At 38.3% G+C, this 23,298-nt stretch overlaps 1 protein-coding gene across 1 annotated transcript; it reads left to right on the forward strand.

Moving 5' to 3' along the window:
- Positions 1–81: 81 nt before the first annotated feature.
- Positions 82–19,419, forward strand: tbc1d19 (TBC1 domain family, member 19). The gene is made up of 21 exons (XM_058395972.1): positions 82–284; positions 410–482; positions 635–680; positions 5,041–5,116; positions 5,217–5,291; positions 5,828–5,891; positions 8,041–8,087; positions 8,491–8,601; positions 8,750–8,822; positions 9,820–9,858; positions 10,332–10,444; positions 12,629–12,703; positions 13,290–13,352; positions 14,763–14,847; positions 15,577–15,621; positions 15,758–15,790; positions 16,233–16,342; positions 16,437–16,528; positions 17,178–17,293; positions 17,466–17,536; positions 19,170–19,419. Exons 1-21 carry the CDS (start codon positions 189–191, stop codon positions 19,242–19,244), a joined length of 1,578 nt encoding a protein of 525 aa, XP_058251955.1. The 5' UTR covers positions 82–188; the 3' UTR covers positions 19,245–19,419.
- The last annotated feature ends 3,879 nt before the right edge of the window (positions 19,420–23,298 follow it).

Below are 23,298 nucleotides of genomic sequence, written 5' to 3' on the forward strand. Positions count from 1 at the left end.
TTTCTGACCACATGGTTACGAGCGTGTGTATGAAAGACGCTGGAGGTAGGAACCGTGTTTCGGGGTCCTTGTTTCCCTCGCGTGCGCTCGTCAGTTGCTAAGAAACGGTGTTCTTAATGCTTGGATGCTGCTCTACTAAATGACGCTAAAATAATCACTGAGCTTTCTGACAATTTGTGTTTATTAAAATGGACGAAGGAACAGAGATATCTGTCACCATCGCCCAAGTTGTCCAGCGGCTCAGAGGAACTCATTTACACTCCCAGCTGGAAAAACAAGCCAAAGTGAGTAGCCTAGCCTAGCACATCCCGTTCAGCTCATATTAACATCACTCTTTTTCTCATCTGTCATCAGTCGTACAGTAGATAAAACTATTCACTACTATATATCCCTCTTGTTTTTATTGAAGGAATGTTTACACAGGCCGGAGATCAAGCTAGAATCTTTAAAAGAAGACGTCCGGAATTTCCTTAGAGCCTCAGGTACCCAGGGTGCGCCGGGTTTATCATCCGGGTGCTGCAGAGACTACACTACAAACATGATGGAGAGGCGCTGAGATTTTTTTATTTTCTACATTACCTAAATAATTACTTTAGGAAGCTAATTTATTTTATTTTAAAACTCTTTGTTTTAGGTTGGGAGAGGAAGTTACAAAATGCAGTGTACAGAGAGTTGCACATGTAAGTTGAAATTTATCTCCAAATATATTGTCCTCATTTCTCTTTATCCTTATTAGTAAGACTGGGAAATGTACCTGGGGAAGATGCATGAATTAGTTTTTTAGAGCACAGGCACTAAAGATGTACACTTGATGCTTTCACCCCGTGACAAGAAAGTACAGTTTGATACCTTTACATTTCTGGCATTTGGTAGACGACCATCCAGAGTGACTTACGATTTATCTCATTTTATACTACTGAGTAATTGAGGTTTAAGGGCCTTGCTCAGGGGCCCAGCAGTGGCAGCTTTATGGACCTGATCAGTACCTTCTGATCAATAGTCCAACACCTTAACCACTAAGCTACCACATCCCCTTATATTTCTTAGAGTGTGTATTTTGTTTGTTCTGCACTTTTTAATCCTTGAAGACCTTTAATGATCTGATTAGTTGAATGAGATTCTATATGGACACCTGATCATCACACCTACACTATATTGCCAAAAGTTTTGGGACACTCCTCCAAATCATTGAATTCAGGGCTTGTCCCCTTAGTTCCAGTGAAAGGAACTCTTAATGCTTCAATATACCAAGACATTGTGGACAATTTCATTCTCCATAACTTTGGGGATGGCCCCTTCCACCTTTGACTGCGCACCAGTGCACAAAGCAAGGTCTGTATAGTGTATATGTGGGTCTTCCCAAAGCACACAGTTGTATAGTAGAGCTTGTATGCTGTAGCATTAAATTTCACTAGCATTAGTTTGGATAGGAGACTTTACAGAGTTTAGAGTTTTCTCTTTGTTTATCTCTCTGGTCTAATTAAGCAGACTGACAATATGGATTGTTTAAAAAAGACTTGATTAAAAAAATAGAGAAAAGGACAGAATATGCATTTATTCTCAGCTTCAAGTTCAAAACATGTATTGGATCAGATGTCTTCTAGGGTGCTAAAGTTAGTTACTTAAAAACAAAGCACTCTGAATTAATATCAGTGTTTAAACAACTGGAATAATAACAAACTGAAACACTGCTCTCCTAACTTTTGCATTTGACTGCAGTGGGGTTCCTAGCTGCAGTCTTGCATTTTCTCTCCTTCTTTGATTCAGCAGGTGAAGCTCTTCAAGAGCAGGATCAGAAGTAAAAAAAAGTCATAAAAATGTTTGCACTGTTTAATGAAAACTTGCACATACTAGTGGCTTTCTGGAACTGGAGCTAAGAACCACTTATTATACTTGTTAATGTTATTAATAGCCAGAACCATGACTGATCTAAGCAAAGTGTGGAGTGTGTTTATGATCTTTAGAAGCTAGGACAGTTTTCTCGGAAAAATTGCATCATACCTTGGAATTACTGTTGATACTCTTGAACTGTCAGTGAGTGATTAAGAATGAGAAAGTGAGAGATGAGAAAGTGTTTTCATCTGAGCACATGGTAAAGGAGTTTTTTCATCCAACTTAAAATGACCTAAAATGCACAATATGTGCAAAAATTTGTGGACACATGATCATTACAACTATGTGCCCCCCCCCATACTGTTACCACATACACCGATCAGGCATAACATTATGACCACCTGCCTAATGTTGTGTTGATCCTTGGCTCCTTTTGCTGCCAAAACAGCCCTGACCCGTCGTGCACTATGTATTCTAATACCTTTCTATCAGAACCGGCATTAAGTTCAGTAGCTTGTCTGTTGGATCGGATCACACAGGTCAGCCTTCACTCCCCACGTGCATCGATGAGCCTTGGCCGCCCATGACCCTGTCGTCGGTTCACCACTGTGGACCACTTTTGATAGATAGTGACCACTGCAGACCGAGAACACAGAGAACAGATGCTCTGATCCAGTCGTCTAGCCATCACAATTTGGCAAACTTCTCAAACTCACTCAAATCCTTACGCTTGTCCATTTTTCCTGCTCCTAACACATCAACACTGAGGACAAATATTCACTTGCTGCCTAATATATCCCACCCACTAACAGGTGCCATGATGAGGAGATAATCAGTGTTATTCACTTCACCTCTCACTGCTCATAATGTTATGCCTAAATGGTGTAGATAGAAGCACACAAGATTTATCTCTACTGAAACTAATGGGCCAAAACCTGTTCCAGCATGACGGTGCACCTGTGCACAAAGCATGCTAAGGCCAGTGTGGAAAAAATCAAGTGTCCTGTCCAGACTTCACTAGAACTCTTGTAACTGAATCCCAAATTTCCATAGCCACATTCCAGAATCTAAAAAAAGAGAGAAGATTTGGGTTGTTATAGCAGTAAAGAGAGGCTAAATCTGGAGTAGCATGTTCAACAAACACATATGGGCGTGATGCTCAGGTGTCCACATATTTTTGGCTATATATAAAGTAGTTATAGAGTACTGGTTATGTTATGTAGTCCAAAATGGGACGTCATATCCAACTAGCTTAATAGCCTAATAATAATGTTTCATGGCTGGAGAATAAAATCTAACCCAACCCTCCCCCACCCCCACCCCTAAATCATTATGGTACATGCAGTAGTCAGTTGGCTCTGGTGCCAGCTGTAGCAGACAGCCCAGTACAAACCAGATGCAAATATTGTCATTAATATGCACAATGGTATGAAGTTTCATCTTCAGTGGGTGGAAATGTGCATTGTGGTGAGTATGAAAAGCAAATTTACGTATGTTCTGTGCTATTGCATAGAGTATGTAAGTCGCATGAGGGTAGCTCTTATTAAAATGACCAGCGATGTAAAAGAAGAAGTAAGTGGTGATATTCTGCTTGGAGTCATTTATTTCCATGTCAGCTTTAAGATGACATGTTTATACAGAAGCCAGTGTTTTCAGTGGTAATGGAGCTCACAGGAGAAGTGCAAATGGTCCAGTGCTGCTGCTGTTCAGTCACTGACTGTGATGGATGGAGGTAAAGTAACTGTGTCATGTTTCCTGCCCATGTGAAGCAGACTCATGATAGTTTATAGTTCAGCTATTCCTGCTGAATATCAAAATTGTACAGTTTTATGTTACAGATTTATTTTAATATCTAGTAATCTAATCTAGTTTGGGAGAATATAGTTAAAGGCTTACCTACTGATATGTATAACTCCATATAGCTCATACTTACCCTTGGCATGGTGTGCCAGTCTGAAAAGCAAACACACCAGTGTTCTCTTGTTAACTGTACTTCTAGTTGTCTAGTATATCTTTCCCAGTTTACATGTGCGAGCAATTTTTGTGACTCTACAATGTTAGACTCTACTATTTACTCCAGTGAAGCATGATAAGCTGGGAATCTGGCAGCCGGGTTGTTTATTTCCTGACAGGTTGTAGTAAATTTGGCTAAATAATTCTGATAGGGTGACCATCTGCAAGTCCTCCAAAATCACTCATTTATTTATCTTTCCATTCCACACGTCTGGAAATAAACAAACAGGTTTCAAGTATAGTTAACAAGAGAAAATGGACAGGTCCTGTCTAAATGTGGTTCTTCTGGTCTCTGGAGGAACTTCATGGTGGTTTCCTTAGGGCCTAGTGGGGGTCAGGTCGGCAGTCTCTAACAGGTCTCCACTATTGTCCATTTTAGAATTGTATTTTGTATCACAATCACTAACCTTCTCATCAAGAATCAACTTGATTTGATTATTTTATGGATGTTTGAAAAGCAGGTCATTGGATTGCATGGCCAAGTCATTCCAAATGAATACAGTGCAAATGAATATCTGGATTCTGACTGAGCCATTCCAGAAATAATCTTCTTCTGAAGCCATTGCTTTCTTGACTTGGATTTGTGCTTTGGGTCATTATTGTGTTGGAAATTTGGAAGTATTTCTTCAGCTGTCAAACAAAGACCTGCAGGTTTTGTGCCAAAATAAATCATTACATGAAACTGGCCACAATTCCCTTGGCCTTTATTAGAGTCCCAGTCCCAGTTGAAAGAAGCAGCTCTCTAGCATGATGCTGCCACCACCATGCTTCACAGTGGGCACAGTGTTCTTGGAGTATTAAGCCGTCTTGATTTGCATCACATATTTTTTTGGAATTATGCCTAAAAAGGTCTGCCTTGGGCTTACCATCTTAGTTTGGCAAAATGTAGGCAGACTTGGACGTGTTTTATGCAGGCCTCTGTCTAGTCACCCTATCCCATAGCCCAGACATATGATGAATATGAGAGATTATTGACACATTCAGGGAATGACCAGTAGTTACCAGATATTTTTGCAGCTCCTTTAATGTTGCCATAGGTCTCTTTGCAGCCTCTTTGATAAGTTTTCATCTTTTCCTTTCATCATTTTTTGGAGTGATGTCCTGTTCCTGGTGATGTCACTGTGGTGCCCCTTTTTTTCCACATGTTGATGACTGACTTTTTGGTGTTTCGTAATTTTGTGTGTGTGTGTGTAGTTTGCCTCCACCTGCTCACCCTGCAGCTTCCCCTGAGCACACGAAAGAGCCGCTGGAATACATGCGCAAAGCACAGGTACAATTTTTCTCCCTCAGTCTACACATTCCGGCAATGCTTTTCTCATTGCATATATGTACCACTGTGTGTGTGTGTCTGTATGTGTGGTGTCTCCCAGGCATGCTGGGAGAAGAGGATCCTGAAGAGTTTGAACAGCATGTGTACAGAGTTGGGGGTTCCACTGGCCCGCAAGGTACGGGTCACACAAAAATACTCATACCACATGCTAGTCAAATACTCAAACTACAGCTTAACTCCAGGGTTACCTTCTTGTCTTAGGACAAAAACTTTTCATAGAGTTATATTTTACTTCTCCTAGACCCAAAACTTTGCATGGACCTGTATATTTACTTTCTTATGTGATTTAAACCAAAGTTCAAATTTTTCACTAAACCGGAGTTCTAACTTGTCATAGAACTGTATGTTTAACTTCTCATAAATAGAAGCTTTGACTTTTCATCAAACCCAAATTTCAAACCTGTCCTAAAACCAAAGCTAGAAAGAAAGTTTTAACTGATAGAACTAAAAATATATCTCTTTATATAATCCATAAATGCTAATACAATCATTATATGCTTCTTCATAGAACCTGTAAGTGTTTCTAATAAAACCTAAATAAATAAATAATAGAAGAAGACTGTAGAACCACAGCTAGAAAAACCAAAGCATTAACTCTATTAACGGAATTCTTCTCTGGGCTGTTTATTAAATCTGACATTTATTCCACAGCGCCCTGTTGCAGAACAGAGACATTTAACAAACAAATGGAACGAGATGGGCACAGATGAACCAGGTGACACATACATGATCTGATTTTATAAATTGCCTTTATAATAGTACATCAGTGCAATGCTTAGACGATCTTAAAGCCCTCCTTTAAACATGGGACAGCTTTATTTATGCCGCTCATGTTTTTTTTTAATTGCTATTGCATTCCGGAGAATCGCCAAACTCAAAACACGTGCGACAAAACATATGGACACCAAAGACACAGTCACTAAATGACTTGAATCTCGACTTCTGTCTCTCGTGTGTCGCTACAGGGTTCCAAAGTCTATAAAAGATCTATAAAAGGCACATAATGAAGTTCAAAGGAAACCAGTGGTCAAATTTTCTTGAGATTTCCACCTAACCCCTGTCATGCAAAAGTGCAGAGTTTTCACATCATTTTTTAATTCTAACAGTGTTAGGTTGTGTATTCTGCCATTGTACATGGTGGTATGAGATTTGAGTTTTATCTTTTTTGGTGATGGAAAGTGGAGGGAGTTTCTCTGGTTTGTAACAGAGTGGAATTTCAGACGGGTAACACCTCAATAAATAATGCACAAGTACAATTTTAGACACAAAGCCTGCACACATCCACCCAGTAGTCTTTATCTTCCATGTGTCTCAATCTCATCTTCTTATTTAGCCTAAATTGCAGTACTGTTTGCTATTTGCACTTTTATTTTGCAGATGCTAATTGATGATATTGTAAATAAATGAGCAGCACATGCTGGAAGGGTTTGGAAATAAAGCACACATTTTCCCTAAATTCATGCCACCCGTTTTTGCAGATGTGGTCAGGGGTGGACGCAGTACTGAGAAATCACACTTCAATACAGAGAGAAAAAATATAAACAAGTGAAAATCTTGCTTTTCGAATGTTTTTAAGCATTACAAAGGGAAAGAGGAAATATTTTTTAACTGATGAAGTTAATAAATGTCATGTTTGCATGTGAAAACTAACTTTTATTATTGATATAAATCTGCTGTAAGCTACTATGCTGTTTTGTCTGTCTAGGTTTACTCAGAAGTAAAATATCCTGTAAATATCCAATATTTGCCATTTGCCAGACTTTGAATTGCTACCTGTCCAGTTACATTAGCTACTAGAATCCATTCTAGTCTAACCTGGTAATAGCAAAGAAAAATACTTAGTTAAATATATAGTAGTCAGTTAATGTTTGTAAATTAGCTAAACTGCCTTGACTTTATTATCGCCACACATACATTACAGCACAGTGGAATTCTTTTCTTTGCATATCCAAACTGAAAAAGTTAGGGTCAGAGCTATGATGCAACACCCCTGGAGCTGGGAGGGTTAAGGGCCTTGCTCATTTGTCCAGCAGTGAAGCTTGGTGGTGCTGGAGCTTGAACCTCGATCCTCCAATCAACAACCCAGAGCCTTAACCACTTAAGCCAACACTGTCTCCATGTTCCTGTAAACTTCCCTCAAGATGGTTTTTCAAATTAGATCACACACAGAGTTCATGTCTTTTAAATAGGCAAAGAAGTCTTTGCTTGCTCCATCATATTTTAGACATTTTACTGAGGTAGGGGTAGCACGTACTAAGATGTACTAAACATCTTTCCACCAGCAGCAGTGTATGCTCTTTGCTCTGGCACTGTGCTGATTGTACAGCAGTAGCATGAGGATGGTCATTCTCTGCACCTCCAGACACCCTCACAATCCTTTCACACATTAGCATTGCTACCTCCCTATGCGTGTTTGGCTCTATCCCCCTGTGTTTATTTTTTGCCCTTTGCTTGTTTACAGTTGTCTTGTGGAATATAACAGTTCCATAACAGTGTTATCACTCCGCTGCATGTATGATAACATTTGCAGCTGTCTGCTGGACACGGGCATAAACAGCTTAGCTTGTGAAACCGGAGCATGTCCAGACTGTTGGAATGAGTCCCGATAAGCAGAGCTCACCTCCCAAAACTACTGCCTGTCTCTCTCTCTCTCTCTCACTCTCGCTCTCTCATCTGGTCTTGAATATAAAATGTAGAACATGGCCACTGGAGAATTCTTTAACCGAGTTAGGTTTAACATTACTGTATCAGTTATTTAATACTTATCTTATTAAAGTAGCATACATTGCAAAATATATTGCTTAAACAACCTATTCTTGCCAAGTTATTCCTGTCTAAACATTACAGGTTTTTTCCATTTGCAGATCTCAGCAAGTTCAGGCCTGTATATGCACCCAAAGATTTCCTAGAGGTGAGATTGTCTTGATTGAGAACATCCGTTCATGTTTAAGAGATTGAGGAGCTTGGGTTTGAAACAGCTGATTAGATTCCAGAGGGAAATGTTTCTCTAAATAACTCTGGAAGGGTGTGAGAGATGCTGTCTGTGATTGACAGCTACAGACACATGCTTCCTGATGACAGGATGTTTTCTTTGAGCATACACTTAATGATTACCAGTGATAAATGTGCTACATCTACATACACACTGTTTCTAGGGTCAGAGCATAATGTTATAATGTGGAGTTAGGAATTAAGGAAGGCTTTAAAGGATCTATCTGTAAACAGCTTAAAATAAAGATTATATTATCACACACAAATGTCATTGCATTAAGTGATGTAATGGATAAGATATGAACATGTGGCTTCTTTGGAAGGTGTTGATTAGTCTGAAGAACCCCAATCATGACTGTAGTGAGGGTCTCACAGCCAGGAGCCACTGGGGACTTATTCAGATCTCCCTCAACATCCGTGATATCCCACAGATGGTGAGGTTTTTATCTCCTCCTTTGTTCTTAACACATTTACACACTGTGATCAGAGTAAATCTTCTTTCATTGCACTGTTCCACATTTGCTAGAGTTGATGTCACACATGTACAAAGTAGCAAGCTGATGCACTGCATCTGTTTTCCAGAGAGAGGCTTATCCAGAATTGAGCCTGAATCGCGGCCAACTTGGAATAGACGATCACGCACACGTCCCTCCAGGTATTCCAGTATTCCTCCCATCCGTCTGTGAAAGGCCTGTGATCTACTAGCTTCTGACCTGAAGCCATCTAATTCTTTGTCTCTTACAGTGTAGTCATTTAACACGGATCCTTGAGATCACAGCACAAAAAACAAACACTGACTCTTTGTTGGAAATGCAGCATGCATTATTTTGCTAATTTCTTCACAATTAAAAAAATGACTTGAATAACGTTAATAAATGCATTTCTCTATAGTTCTATCCGTTCACTAAATCAGGAATGAAAAATAATACGCTACACTAGACTACATAAAGCGCTGTGCAAATGTGTGCAAACAGCACAGGACAGCACAATAATTACTAAAACAGGACAATTGGCACAGCGAAGGACAGTATAGCATTGATTGACCAATGCACAGTTCAAGGGTGGGATAAAGTGCAAAAAGTTATTACAATGTTATAATAAATGTTGTAAATGTATATAACATACTGGTTAGCAGCAAAAATACAGTATTTTGTTCATGGAGTAGAATGATGTTCAGTTGAGTGTGAGTGAGTTTGTGTGAGAGTGTCTGTGTGTGTGTGTGTTTTTGGAGGGTGGGGATGGTATCCTCCTGGATTTTGGGTATTGATGTCTGGAGCCTGATAGCTTGGGGGAAGAAAGCTTTTACACAGTCATTACGGCTTGGTGCCTTTCTATTTGGCTACTAGACTGCAGTTACTATGGGATAGAAAGAATAATTTGACTTGCAATTATGTAGGAAAACCAAGGACTGATGTTGGGTTTCTGTGAAATTAGAAGGAAAGCTCACATCATGGAATGCTAGGTGGCTATGAACAATATTCAAAAATGTTCTATTGATTGAACAGGTTGTCTAAGAATTTAAAGAATTTTTGAAAAAGAGAGAGAGAGAGAAAAATCACTTATCTAACACTAGTTAGACAATAGTGCCTACAGTATTTCTAATCAATCACATGCCCTGCTTACTGTCTACTCTTTTTCTCTATTTCACACAGATTTGTTTGAAAGTGAACACCTTCGTATTGGAAAGAAAGGTAAAAAAATAAATAAATAAATAACATAAAGTAAAAGGATTACTTAAGTCTATTTGTACTGTTCCTGAGTGGCTGTGTGTTTAATAGAAGTTAGATGTCAATATTTTGCTGAGAGTGTTTTTGTAATGTCCATCAGCCCAGTTTTAACCATACATGACCCAGCTGGTTACCTGGTATTTAGAAAAGAGAACAAATGGACCTGCTTTTTTTTTTTAACATACATCACACACATCCTCTCTCTCTCTCTCTCTCTCTCTCTTTCTCTTTCATTCAGTGCACAACTAAAACCCTACACATACCTTCAGGTCTCTCATGCAGACAGGTTAACAGTACAGTTGAGGGAAAGGGGCTCGTGTTACGCTGGTTCTTTCTGTCGTTCATACAGTCTGTGAAAGTGAAGTGTATAGATGAACACACTAGCTCTCGTGAACCTTTTTCACACTGTGTACAGTGAGTGTTTTTCTGTGTGTTAGTGTTGAGTGAGCAGGACAGTGCAGCTGCTCAGCAGTACAGCAGACAGGGATGTCCCACTGGCCTCCGAGCTCAGTTATGGGCTCTGATCCTCAATGCCACTAATGAGCCAGAGGTAATGCATATTTCTTACTAGAGGGTTCAACTTATGGTTAATCATTTAAGCAAATGAACAAAACCACAAAGAGTGTCTTAGATATAGAAAGCTTTTAAATACTCTATATGTTTTCATGTTATCATCTGGAATATAATATAATCAAAAAATTCTTCTTTATGTTTTTCTGTTAATATTAACACTAACTCTTTTATCTATAGGTTTATTAGGTTTACCAGATGTGCCTGCTTTTAATAAAGCACTGATTTAGAGTACCATAAGGGCCTGATAATGACCAGTTAATTCCACAAAGATGTGTTTCATTTAATTGTTATTCTGTGTTGTTTAGTTTGGTCCGTGTCAATTATAGTGATCAAAACTATAATAAAGAAAAAGAAATTCCATGTGTTGAAAAACTTTTGATTTAGGAAACATGTGGAAGATGTTCTGAGACCAAAACTGAAGTGAACTTTGATACAGAAACCCTGAGTGTCAGCAGATACTGCTATCCCAATCGGTTGTCTTTAAATACTGTACTACTAAGCATTAAGATTTTTTAACTGAAGCAATTTGCAATTCTTTCAAGGTTAAATTATATATAAATTATAAAACAAATCCTGACAAAAGAAAAAACCTGATGAGTCTCTTTATGAGCAAACATTTCCTCTCCTAAGAAGAAGTTTTTCAAGTTTAAGGATCCAGTATCTAACACGTTTTCTCTGATATCCAGTCTACCGTTTTTTGCTGGTATCAGCCCAATACTCAGTTAATGCTATGTCCCAGGAAACCCAACACTGCTCATGTCCTTGAGAACACCATCCTCACAGTGAAGCACGGTGGTAGAAGCATCAGTTTACGTGGATGCTTTTTATCAGCATGGGCTGAGAAACTGCTCAGGTTTGAGGGCGAGAATTTGATGCAGCCAAATGCTGGGTAAATCTAGAAGAAAACTTTTTTTTCCGGTCAGCAAGAGACTTGAGTATGGGGTGGAGGTTTACTTTCTAACAGTACTTCAGTCTGACCTCAGACTTTGATCTCAGACTCAGTAGTTTAGCTGTGGTCTTAGGCTTGGTTGATTTGCCATGAAGTATGAGGAACAAATAAAGATCCAGATACAAAGCTTATAGAGAGATAAAAGGCATGCAGCTATAGTGGCAGGCATAAGTGGTTCTATCATGTATTAACCCAAGGGGGTGAATGCTTATGCAACCCACAAATGTATAGATTTTTTTTTTTTTTTTTTTTTTAAATTAACTGTTAATGTCTAGACCTGTCTCTCAAAACTAGAAGCAATGACTTCAGTAATAATTACTCAATGTTTTAAGGATCCATAAACAGAGTAGGCTCGATTTACTTTTAAATGTACATCAAACTGTAAGCTCCAGAAAAAAAACACATTCACACAGTCTAAAGCCAGACCCATCTAGTCTGCAGTTATCCGACACATTTCCTGTTAATTATAGGAACATTTACCCTCGTATGACATGTTCTGGCTGGTTTTCTCTTACACTGTTTCATATCAGGTGACAAGACCCTTATTTGAGAAAACATCCAAAACCATTAACTACTTTTAAGCTGAGATTTTTTTTTCTTGGGTGAATTGCAGTTGTACTGTTCTGACATAAACCAGACACATGGAGGCTGTAATTTGTAGGTCGGCATATGAGCGATTTGTACTGACAGTTTTCCACATCTTTGTTCATCCTTCATTGACTGCCAAAAAAGAACAGGAAATGTTCTTTGTTAGTTCCTGCTCCCTGCTTGTCTTTATGCTTTAGCCAAGATAATAGATTACCTGTAATTTCTCAACTGCAAGAATTTTTTTTTTGGTGTGCTATTATCTGCAAATAAATGACTGACTTGTTAGAAAAATAATGTTAGACCTAAAGTGGGTTCCACATCTGTAATTAAGTCCTCTATTAATGTATATATGGTTGATAACTGATCTATAGCTGCTTCTACAATGTGCTCAGGTTGTTTATTCTATTGGATTTTAATTGCTCTTGACAAAAATACAGTGTAACTCTAAAAGGTGGTAATATGAGTCAGGTAATTGTAGGTAATGCTTTCAACCACTTTGGATTTTGGCCTCACAACTCTTTCTTTAAAAGAAAAAGTCAAACTGCACCATCTTTAGGTTTAACTTTATGGTATTCCATCATTCAGGTTTGATTCAATTACCTGCTGTTTCTTTCTTTATGCTAGGACATCATGCATTATGAGCAACTGAAGGCTGCAGTCATACACCATGACCTGCTGGTGGATAATCTAATCTACAAGGTACACACGCAGGCACTCCTACACGTTTAAGAAGGTTTAAAAGGTGCAGTTTATTGAATAAAAATAGATTTTGTGGCTCTTTGATTTATACAACGTTTTAGTTGAATTGTACATTTTCTATCTTTGCTTGAAATAGGCTTTTTACATGTTCTTCATTAGGTTTAGAGTTTAACCAAAGTCTGGAGCCATGTGTTGTTCCAAGGTCATGTTTTCTTGAAATGGTTTCTTTAGATTAGATATGGACATAGGAAATATAGAAAAAACCCACCCAATTTTAAGCTAATGGTATCCTAAGTCTGTAACCTATTGAACCAGTGTTAATGTATTCACTGATAGAGACTTAAAGCACTTTTGTATGTCGCTCTGGATAAGAGCGTCTGCCAGAAAATGTAAATATGATTAAACTATTAGAGAAATCACTTCATTAGAATTAACACTTTCTTAATTTTTAGCATGCTTCTCAGTGGCTGGTAGTCTGATCAGATTTCGATTAGATTTTTTAGGCATTTATCATATCATAACTGATAATTAGTTGGATAATTGCATAAATATAGAATGCAATTGTGCTTCCTTTTTTATAACTCAGGATGTGAAGCTGACTGCAAGTAATGATGACTATTACTTTGTATTTGAAGACTTTCTATATCAGGTGAGTGAGTGCTAACAACACATGTCTTTTCCTATCATGTTTTTGGACACCTTTTTTGTTTTTTGCTTGAGAGACGCATGATTGTCTTTGTAAGGACTTCTAGTGACAAGGAATTATTAATGCCCATATGTAAAGCTATTCCTACACCTAACTTTATCCTCAGTAAACCTTTTCTTCTTTGACTTTTTTAAATACAACATATAGTTGCTGGAGGAAAAAATAGCTGGTTGGAGACCAGCCAAATGTCCCGACAAGGTCAAACCTGTCAGATATTCCTTTACCCTCCCTACCAAACACTCACACGTTATACACACTCAGATTATATGGGGGAAATACCTAAATAGTGTGATGATCACATTACTTTTAGACTACTTCTGAATGATGTGTTTGACTTTATATATCATTGTGTGTGATAATTCTACATTGTTTTAATAACAGTTTATAAAAATTACACTCTAGTTTCACTTTTCATACCTCCTTTCTTCTGCGAGATATTATTGCGTTATCAGAAATGTGTATTTCTTTTCACACACAGCATAATAAACGAAACCTCATCCATTCAAGCCCTGATGCCAGAAAGTAGATGTAGCCTAAAAATATCCCAGAATCCCTTCAGTCATAGAGAAAGACTCAAACATTAGGATTTTTCATGAATTGTTTCACTTACAGTTCATTTTTTTTTATGATGGATTAAATATATCTGACCCAAATTCAGCTTTTTGTAATTACTTCTCTCAGCACTGAAGGCAGTTGTAGTTAACATCCTGATTCCATTTACAGTTACAGAACCAACGCAATCTGGTAGTTTAATGTGCTAATGTGTAGTGAAAGTGTCGCACCGAACAAAAATAGTGACATGTTACAAGAGCAAGTTCTCTGTCCCAGGCCACAGGTGTGAAATGATTAACAGCAGCAGGCTGAGCATAAATATTGGTTTTTCTCCGAATTTTTTTCCGAGTAGATAAAGCTATGTTGTGTAATAGCATTACTGGTCACTGCCAGGGTTTCAACAGTATAGCTGCAGAAGGGACTGAAAGAAGAAATGCACGTTTTTTTGTTTTGTTTTTTTTTTACAAACTTTTTCAATAACGTTAGGTTAAAGCATAGTAAAAGAACGGCAATGCACCAAATGGGGGAAAATGTAATTTCCTTTTCTTCCTATTATTAGAATTCTTAGGACATGATAAATGACATCTGCAACTGGAGGCCGTGCGTGTGATCTTAAGTACACCACTCTACAAATTGCACCTGAGCAATTTGCCATCGTTTTAAAAGAAATCATTTAAAATAGAATTCTGAAGACTTTGCTGTGTGTGTGCGCGTGTGTATGTGTGTATCTGGGCAGGGTTATGAGGACACAATGTACCCATAATGATAGTAATTCATGACAATTTGTGTGTTCTTTACAAGGTTCTCCTGTGTTTTTCTCGAGACACTGCAGTTCTGGAGCATTTTAGCTACAATAGTGCCACTCCTCCCAAATCCTACATCCAGGGTAAAGTCCTTATAAGTGTGTTTGAATGTGCATTTAGAGTGTGTATAGTTGTGTGTTACCTAGTTACATTATGATGTTAGATTATTGTGTTGGCGTATTACAACAAACAATGTGTTAAGTAAGGCGTTAAACATGAGGTGAGATGTGGCACAATATGGCATGGAGTTTACTGATATCACCCAAAAGCTATTATTTGACTAATATTTTGATTATAACAACATATATAAGTGTCGTTTATTCTATTTACACCACAGTTACAATTTTTTAATTTACTAATAAATGACAGATCACGCATTTCAACCATTTCACCTTAGTATTTAATGTTGTGCAACATCCAAGAAATCCACGTTTCTTCCTGTTATCACTTTCATTGTAGGAGGTACAAACAGCCACCCCTTTGCTTTTGCTCAGCCGTGATGTGTAAAGTCCTCTGTGCTGATGACTTTCCCATGATGGATAACAGTCACATACAGAGACTTTAATTATGTAGATCATATGCTGTCCAAGTTCCTGTAAATTAGCTCTCACTATAGATATTATAAGTGCATTAATTGAAACCTGTGATTTGCAAAAAGCACTAGTGTCTCACTCGAGCTCCCCTAGAAATGTAATCGTCACCACCTTCTGACCAATCAGAAACGAGAATTCAACATCACCATGCTTTAATCGATGTTTTGTCGTTATTTTGTACTGTTTATCCTTATATAATCAATAAAATGTGTTCCTCAGGCAAGTCTGGTGCAGAGGAGTTTGCTGTGGTGTATCCTCCAAATGGTACTTTTAAGTAACCTATATCCTCCTTTATATATCTGTTTCTCATGCAACAAGGCTCTCTTATAGACATGATGCTGCTTAGTGCTGTTTTAATCACAACTCTCTCTATATCACATGTTTTCTTTTTGTCTTTTAGGTGTTATTCCTTTCCATGGCTTCTCAATGTATGGTGAGTGTGAGGACATTTAATTCTGTGCATTACTCTTTAATAGGAACACCAGTACCATTGCTTGTTTGTGCCAGTATGCAACAGAGCCATCGTGTGCTCACCGAAACTGGACAGTTTACAAAGATTACAAAAAGACCAGGTTTTACCCGGAAGGTACAGACAGAAGTGAATCCTGATGTGGTCTTCTGCTATTCTAGTCCATTTGCAGCAAGGTTCGATATACTGAGATGCTTTTCTGCTCACCCTGGTTGTAAAGAGTGCTTATTTGAGTCGTCGTACCCTTTCTGTCAGCTCAGATCACTCTCAATCTTCTCTGATCTCTCTCATCAACTGCTGTTTCCTGCCACAGAGATGTTTGAAGTGAACATTAACTTAAGCTCTTGTATTATTTTATTCATTACAGGTAAAAGTAAGCAATATTCTTTGTGTGTGTGTCCTGCAGTGGCTCCCCTGTGTTTTTTGTACAACGAGCCATCTAAACTCTACAGCGTATTCAGAGAGATGTATGTGCGCTACTTCTTCAGACTGCACTCCATATCCTCCTCTCCCTCAGTAAGCATGTTACAGAATATCTTACTATGTGGCGGGTAGGTATGGTTTTCAAGGTCTGGAAAGTAAGTGTGTGTGTGTGTGTGTGTTGCTACAGGGTATAGTTTCTCTTTGTCTGCAGTTTGAGCGGTTACTCCAAACCCATCTTCCCCAGCTCTTCTATCATTTGCAGGACATAGGAGCCCAACCGTAAGTCTGAAGCTTAGTATATCCTCCTTATATGATGTGTAGTATTATGTCAGACATTAAATATATGATGCACATTTATATGCATTAAGATAAGTCAGACTCTCATGAGTAATCCTGGGCTAGTGCATTTAGAGTCGTTTACATTCGCATTAGAGACCATTAGTAGAAACGTTTATGACTTATAGTGCTGCCTAGGTTCTTGTGTTTGTATGTGTTTGTTTAATATTATATGAAATGCTAAGATTGCTATTTAATATTTCGCCATATTAGTCAGACACAATCTATAACAGAAGAAACTGGACTCACTTTCCTGGATTCACTGTTCAAATGGCGCCATCTAGTGTTTATGATTCTCACATACAAGTTTCTCTTTCTCATACAGAACAAATTGGTACTTCTTAAATAATGTTTTTGGAATTTATACCAAATTTATACCTTGTTTTTGTTCCAGAGGCAATGATCAATTGTTTCCTATCATACAGCATTTCATACAGAATAGTCCAGGCCTGGGACTAAACAAGACTAACTCAAAGTCTTTGGACATTAAGGCAAACACTTTTACCATCAAGCTGCCTAGGATTACTTTTGATATATTTTTTAAAATATTTAAGATTTCATACTGGTGATAAATGAAGTTTTCCACCTCCAGATTGCGTATCGCCTTTAAGTGGATGGTTCGGGCTTTCTCGGGATACCTGTCCACTGACCAACTCTTGTTGCTGTGGGACCGTATCCTTGGCTACGAATGCTTAGAAATAGTAGCAGGTGAGTCCGTTTTGAAGTTGAACACATTAAACACTTCTTTTCTTTACTGAATAATATTTGTTATATAATTTTCATTAGATTTAAATCAATCTGCTGCGCTTTTTAAACAGAAACAACGCCTGTCATTTTGACTCTAACATTTGATTGGCTGTCCTTCTGATTTCCCCTCTAGTTCTGGCGGCTGCTGTCTTCACGTTCCGGGCTGAAAATCTGATGGAGGTGACGTCACTGGCCTCGGCTGAGGTGAGAGTGTGTGCATAAGAGAAGGCACAGAAAGGTACTGAAATAGCGTGTTGACTTACAGCCAGCACCAGTAACCCAGTCTCCCTAAGGCACGTCTTAGAATCGCTGGCCTGGACATTTTTAAATTCAGACCACGCTCCCTCCCTCCTGGCCCCTAAATGTCCAAAACCAAATGCATTACATGTTGCTAAAACATATACGTTTTCTCTTTACAGTAAAGCTTCTGTAACACATTACTTCCTGAGGCGTGTGATTTTATAAGGATTACACTTATTTTGCTGCTGATGTAGAATGTGTGTATGTTTTGTGTGTTTTCCTTTTTTTTCTCCTAACTATTAAACAGATTCCTACATTGTGTTTTAATTAGTAACACATTAATATTGTGGACAGTCACATGAATAGCTAACATTTTAAGAGCAGCATCATTTGTTGCTGTCTCAGGCGACAGTTGGATTGACAGCTGTAGTAAAACTTCATCTGAGCCGTTGGCGGAGGTCCCTGGCCATAACACACTGACGCACGGCCTTGAGGCGAGGAAAGGAAGATGCTGCTGCGCTCTATCTGCTTGCTCACGTAGCACCTGGCCCTGCTAAAGAACGTATCATAACATACAATATTTTTAGCACCTAGGGCCTGTGGTCTGAAACTTTAGAAGCCTGCAAACATGATAGGAGCCTCTAAATTTACTCGCCACCAAGCCTAAAAGGCCAGAGCTTGAGAATGCTAATGTAAAACGCACAACCCATTCTCAAGCTCTTCTCAAGTCTTTAAGGCTTTATAGCAGGTAAATTAGTTGATTCCACTTCAACACCTCCTGCACTTGTTCAGCATCAGAGTCTGAAGAGCCTGGCAATAGTTCTAGTGCTTTCTCATTTTTGCCCTCTTTGGGTGGCTATACAAAATGCCATGGTTTTGACGTGACTCAGTAAGGAATACAACACAAGGAGGTGTACTGTTTTAGGAAAACAATCAAGAACTCGCTGGTGTAACATGATTACCAGGAGGATTCCAGGAAATTCATTATTTTCATTATCATTTCTAATTATTTCCATTATGTCCCAATTAATTGCCAGTTTTTGTCTACTAATGAACAGTACAATACTCTGTCAGAGTACAATACTCTGACACTGCAGACTATTGTTGTACAATGAGATTTTTCTGAAATACTTTTATTATGAGTCGTTACTATGGAAACGATTGAACTGCATTAATATAAACCAGTCACTTTTTTTTAATTTGACAGTATTTACAGAAGTAACAAGAATTTCTCTCATGGGATCAATAAAGTAGTTATCTATCTATCTATCTATCTATCTATCTATCTATCTATCTATCTATCTATCTATCTACTAGACATAAAGTTCTTGAGGTGTGTGTCACACCCATAGCTTTATTAACAAGTCAATATTAAATAACTAAAACTCATAACTACTCATTTCTAACACATTGACATGCATTTTGTTTCACATTAGAAAGAATAAAATGGCTGTTGTTCTTCTTCTTCCATGCCTTACAAGTCTCCCTGACCCTAGTGTGACATGTCTCAATGTTTTGTTCATAAATCTTACATTGAAATGAGTGTTTAATGTCTCCTTTGGTTATTTATCGTGTCCTCTTTTTTTTTTTGTCACAGGCTGTCCTTGCTGACCTCTCAACCCTTAAGGTTATACCCCTCCTGCAGATATTCCTCTTTGCTACAGACATCTAAGGATGTTGCGTGGAAGAACATCGTCTCCATGGGGTCAGCTGTGTCCATGACAACCAAGTCAATTGTCTAGACCGATGATGTTTAAAAAAAACAAGGAAAGGCAACGTACAGTTAGGGAAAAAATTATTTGAACCCCTGCTGATTTTGTAACTTTGCCCACTAACAAAGAAATGATCAGTCTATAATTTCAGTGGTAGGTTTATTTGAACTGTGAGAGACAGAACAATAACAAAAAAATCCAGAAAAATGCATTTCAAAAAAGTTATAAATTAATTTGCATTTTCATGAATGAAATAAGTATTTGATCCCTTCGCAAAATGTGCTTTAGTACTTGGTGGCAAAACCTTTGTTGGCAGTCACAGAGGTCAGACGTTTCTTGTAGTTGGCCACCAGGTTTGCACACATCTCAGGGGGGATTTTGTCCCACTCCTTTTTGCAGATCCTCTCCAAGTCATTAATGTTTTGTGGCTGATGTTTGGCAACTCGAACCTTCAGCTCCCTCCACAGATTTTCTATGGGATTAAGGTCTGGAGATTGACTAGGCCACTCCAAGACCTTAATGTGCTTCTTCTTGAGCCACTCCTTTATTGCCTTGGATCATTGTCATGCTGGAATACCCACCCACGACCCATTTTCAATGCCCTGGCTGAGGGAAGGAGGTTCTCACCAAAGATTTGACGGTACATGGCCCCACCCATCCTCCCTTTGATGTGGATCAGTTGTCCTGTCCCCTTGGCAGAAAAACACCCCCAAAGCATAATGTTTCCACCTCCATGTTTGACGGTGGAGATGGTGTTCTTGGAGTCATAGGCAGCATTCCTCCTCCTCCAAACACGGCGAGTTGAGTTGATGCCAAAGAGCTGGATTTTGGTCTCATCTGACCACAACACTTTCACCCAGTCCTCCTCTGAATCATTCAGATGTTCACTGGCAAACTTCAAACGGGCCTGTACACGTGCTTTCTTTAGCAGGGGGAACTTGCGGGCGCTACTGGATTTCAGTCTTTCACGGCGTAGTGTGTTACTAACTGTTTTTTTGGTGACTATGGTCCCAGCTGCCTTGAGATCATTGACAAAATCCTCCAGTGTAATTCTGGGCTGATTCCTCGCCGTTCTCATGATCATTGAAACTCCATGAGGTGAGATCTTGCATGGGGCCCCAGACCGAGGAAGATTGACAGTTATTTTATGTTTCTTCCATTTGCGAATAATCGCACCAACTGTTGTCACCTTCTCACCAAGCTGCTTGGCGATGGTCTTGTAGCCCATTCCAGCCTTGTGTAGGTCTACAATCTTGTCCCTGACATCCATGGACAGCTCTTTGGTCTTGGCCATGATGGAGAGTTTGGAATCTGGATTGATTGATTGCTTCTATGGACAGGTGTCTTTTATACAGGTAACAAGCTGAGAGGGCTCCCAATGTCAGCTTGTTACCTGATTCCTGTTACCAGAAATCTTGCTGATTGATAGGGGATCAAATACTTATTTCATTCATGAAAATGCAAATTAATTTATAACTTTTTTGAAATGCATTTTTTGGATTTTTTTTGTTATTGTTCTCTCTCTCACTGTTCAAATAAACCTACCATTGAAATTATAGACTGATCATTTCTTTGTTAGTGGGCAAACTTACAAAATCAGCAGGGGTTCAAATAATTTTTTCCCTCACTGTACAAGTTCTCTTTGCCATGAAATCAGTAAGGTCGGCTTTTAATCAGTCTGCACGTTCCAGCAGGTCTATAGTGAATCTGCCGCTTTATAGGATGTAATACTGACATTCTTCAGATGAATGACTGCATCATATTATTATCCTAATAGTATTTGTAATAGCAGCTGCTTTCACCAGTGAAAGATGTATTACTGAACTGACTTACTCGGCACCCTTCAGAATGATCTCTTAAAAATGAGCGTAATTAATATGCATAAAAAGAATATCCTGATATTGTGTAGTTTACATGAGTAGTGCATTGTTTTCAGCTAATCAAAACACTGTCAAAAATGATGGCACCCTTGCAGTTTAAATCGGGTGAAAACCGATATAGAGAGTATTACAGAACTGAGTTTAATCCCTGCTCATGAATAACAAAGGGGTTTTATACTTTATAGCCGAGGTAAACAGAGCATTATCAAAAGGCAGTAGCGGAGTTCCTGGGAGCTGAAAAGCTTCCCATCTCCACCTCACACCCAGTGTCCTGGCATAGACTCCAGCATGACACTGACAAGGATATAGCATATACCAAATATGAATGAAGGAATAAATGAATTTCTTTATTATTTTTTTCAACAATAACAAGCTGATTATGTTTATTACTACATATTTACGAGAGAAAAATAGTAGCTCCTAAGGCCATGCTTTTCATTAGGAAACTAATTTGAATGGAAACGTTGTGTGTTGCCTTTCTTTTATACTGTTCATTGTCTTTATTTCTAAGAAGGATTGTAAAGGACTATAAATTGCAGTAAGTCTATAAATAATAACTGGCTTAATTAATGTACTGCAAACATATAATAGTATGCTAGAAACTGTTTCTGAAAGCAGAAGGGAAAAAAAATCATGCTGTAATAGAAAAGATCAGAAATAAGTTCATTGGTTTGGGAAGCTGTAAGAATTAATTAGCGCCATACACTCACCCATGATGTATTGTTCTAGACGTTTTAAAGTTATATGCTGAGATAAAGATAAAAGCTTTCTACTAAATGTCAGTATATAACTAGTTACACAAGATTTACGCACAAGAATTTTGCTATTTAATGCCTTTGCTGTTTCTTTATTACGTATCCTGGCTTATTTTGACCCGAGTTGTTATATAAGCAAGCCATATGCATGTGCTCGAAAAACAGTCATGTTATATTATACAAATTGTGTAAAACAGGCATGTTATTATGTGACAAATGAATCAGCCTGAAGCATATGATACAGATTTGGCTTGTAATGGCTCATTACATTAATCCCTCATCATGTATCCTCACAACACTAATGATCCTACAGTCTTCTTTTTTTGGATGATATTTTGTCCTATGTTGTATTGCTGCATAATGTGTTCAACATACCATCTGAAGTTTTTATTGAAACTACACTACTGTTTTGTTTTGCAAACTTCAGCAAACAATGTTTACCTGAAAGTTTCTTACCTGAAAGCGTGTCCAGATGTGCTTTATTCCTCTTATACCACAGCACTTTGCCAAAATGAACAAATTCTTATGTATTTAGGAATGGCACGCTGTACGCCTTTGTGTTTATTGTTATTGCACAAATAATGATGTTTAATCTTTGCCAAGTAAGTGACTTCCTGTTTTCATTTCATTATAGCAGCTATAAACAGATGTTCCCTTTTTTTAATCTCTTGAAGATAACAAGCCTTTAATTTAAAAGAAGAAGAAAACGCTGGATGTGTGTTCCAAAAAATGCTAAATAAACATCTGCTGATGAAAAACTTAACCAAATCAATAATGACATGTTTCTTTATTTGTTTGTGTCCACTAAACAAGTTCCTATGAATTAGCTGTTACTATACTACAAACGATAAAGTATTAAAATAAGTATTAAACACCCTCTGACTCATCAGAATTGAGAAATCAGCAAAATCATTCCTACCATTCTAATTTAGATTAGAATATAGTGTGCAACCTTTGGCTCACACTGGCTATGACCAGAAACATATTACTGGGCGTGCTGCCCTGACCACTAATATGTCCACCATTCGCCACATACCTATGCTGACGTTTATGACAAAATATTTAGTTCGTTCCTTTGTGGGTTTAGACATAGCTAATGTTAGCATCATTAACTTAGCAGTGAGGCACCCTGGCTTACAGTAAAGCACTCTCTTAACTTCTTTGCCATGTGCTTAGCCTGTCTATATCCCCCTGCTTGTTGCTTGGCTGTCTGCCTCCTTCGCTCCCGCCTGTGTGCTCATATCAAATTATGCCTCTCTTCAATTTTTTCTGAGCTGCTTCTCTCTCCTTGTGCCACACACACACACACACACACACAGCTCTGCAAGGTGGCCTTTCTGGGTCCATCTGCCACCTGTTTGTGCAGCTTCCCACGCCAT

Source organism: Hemibagrus wyckioides, linkage group LG07, assembly GCF_019097595.1.
Source record: "Hemibagrus wyckioides isolate EC202008001 linkage group LG07, SWU_Hwy_1.0, whole genome shotgun sequence".
NCBI lineage: Eukaryota > Metazoa > Chordata > Actinopteri > Siluriformes > Bagridae > Hemibagrus > Hemibagrus wyckioides.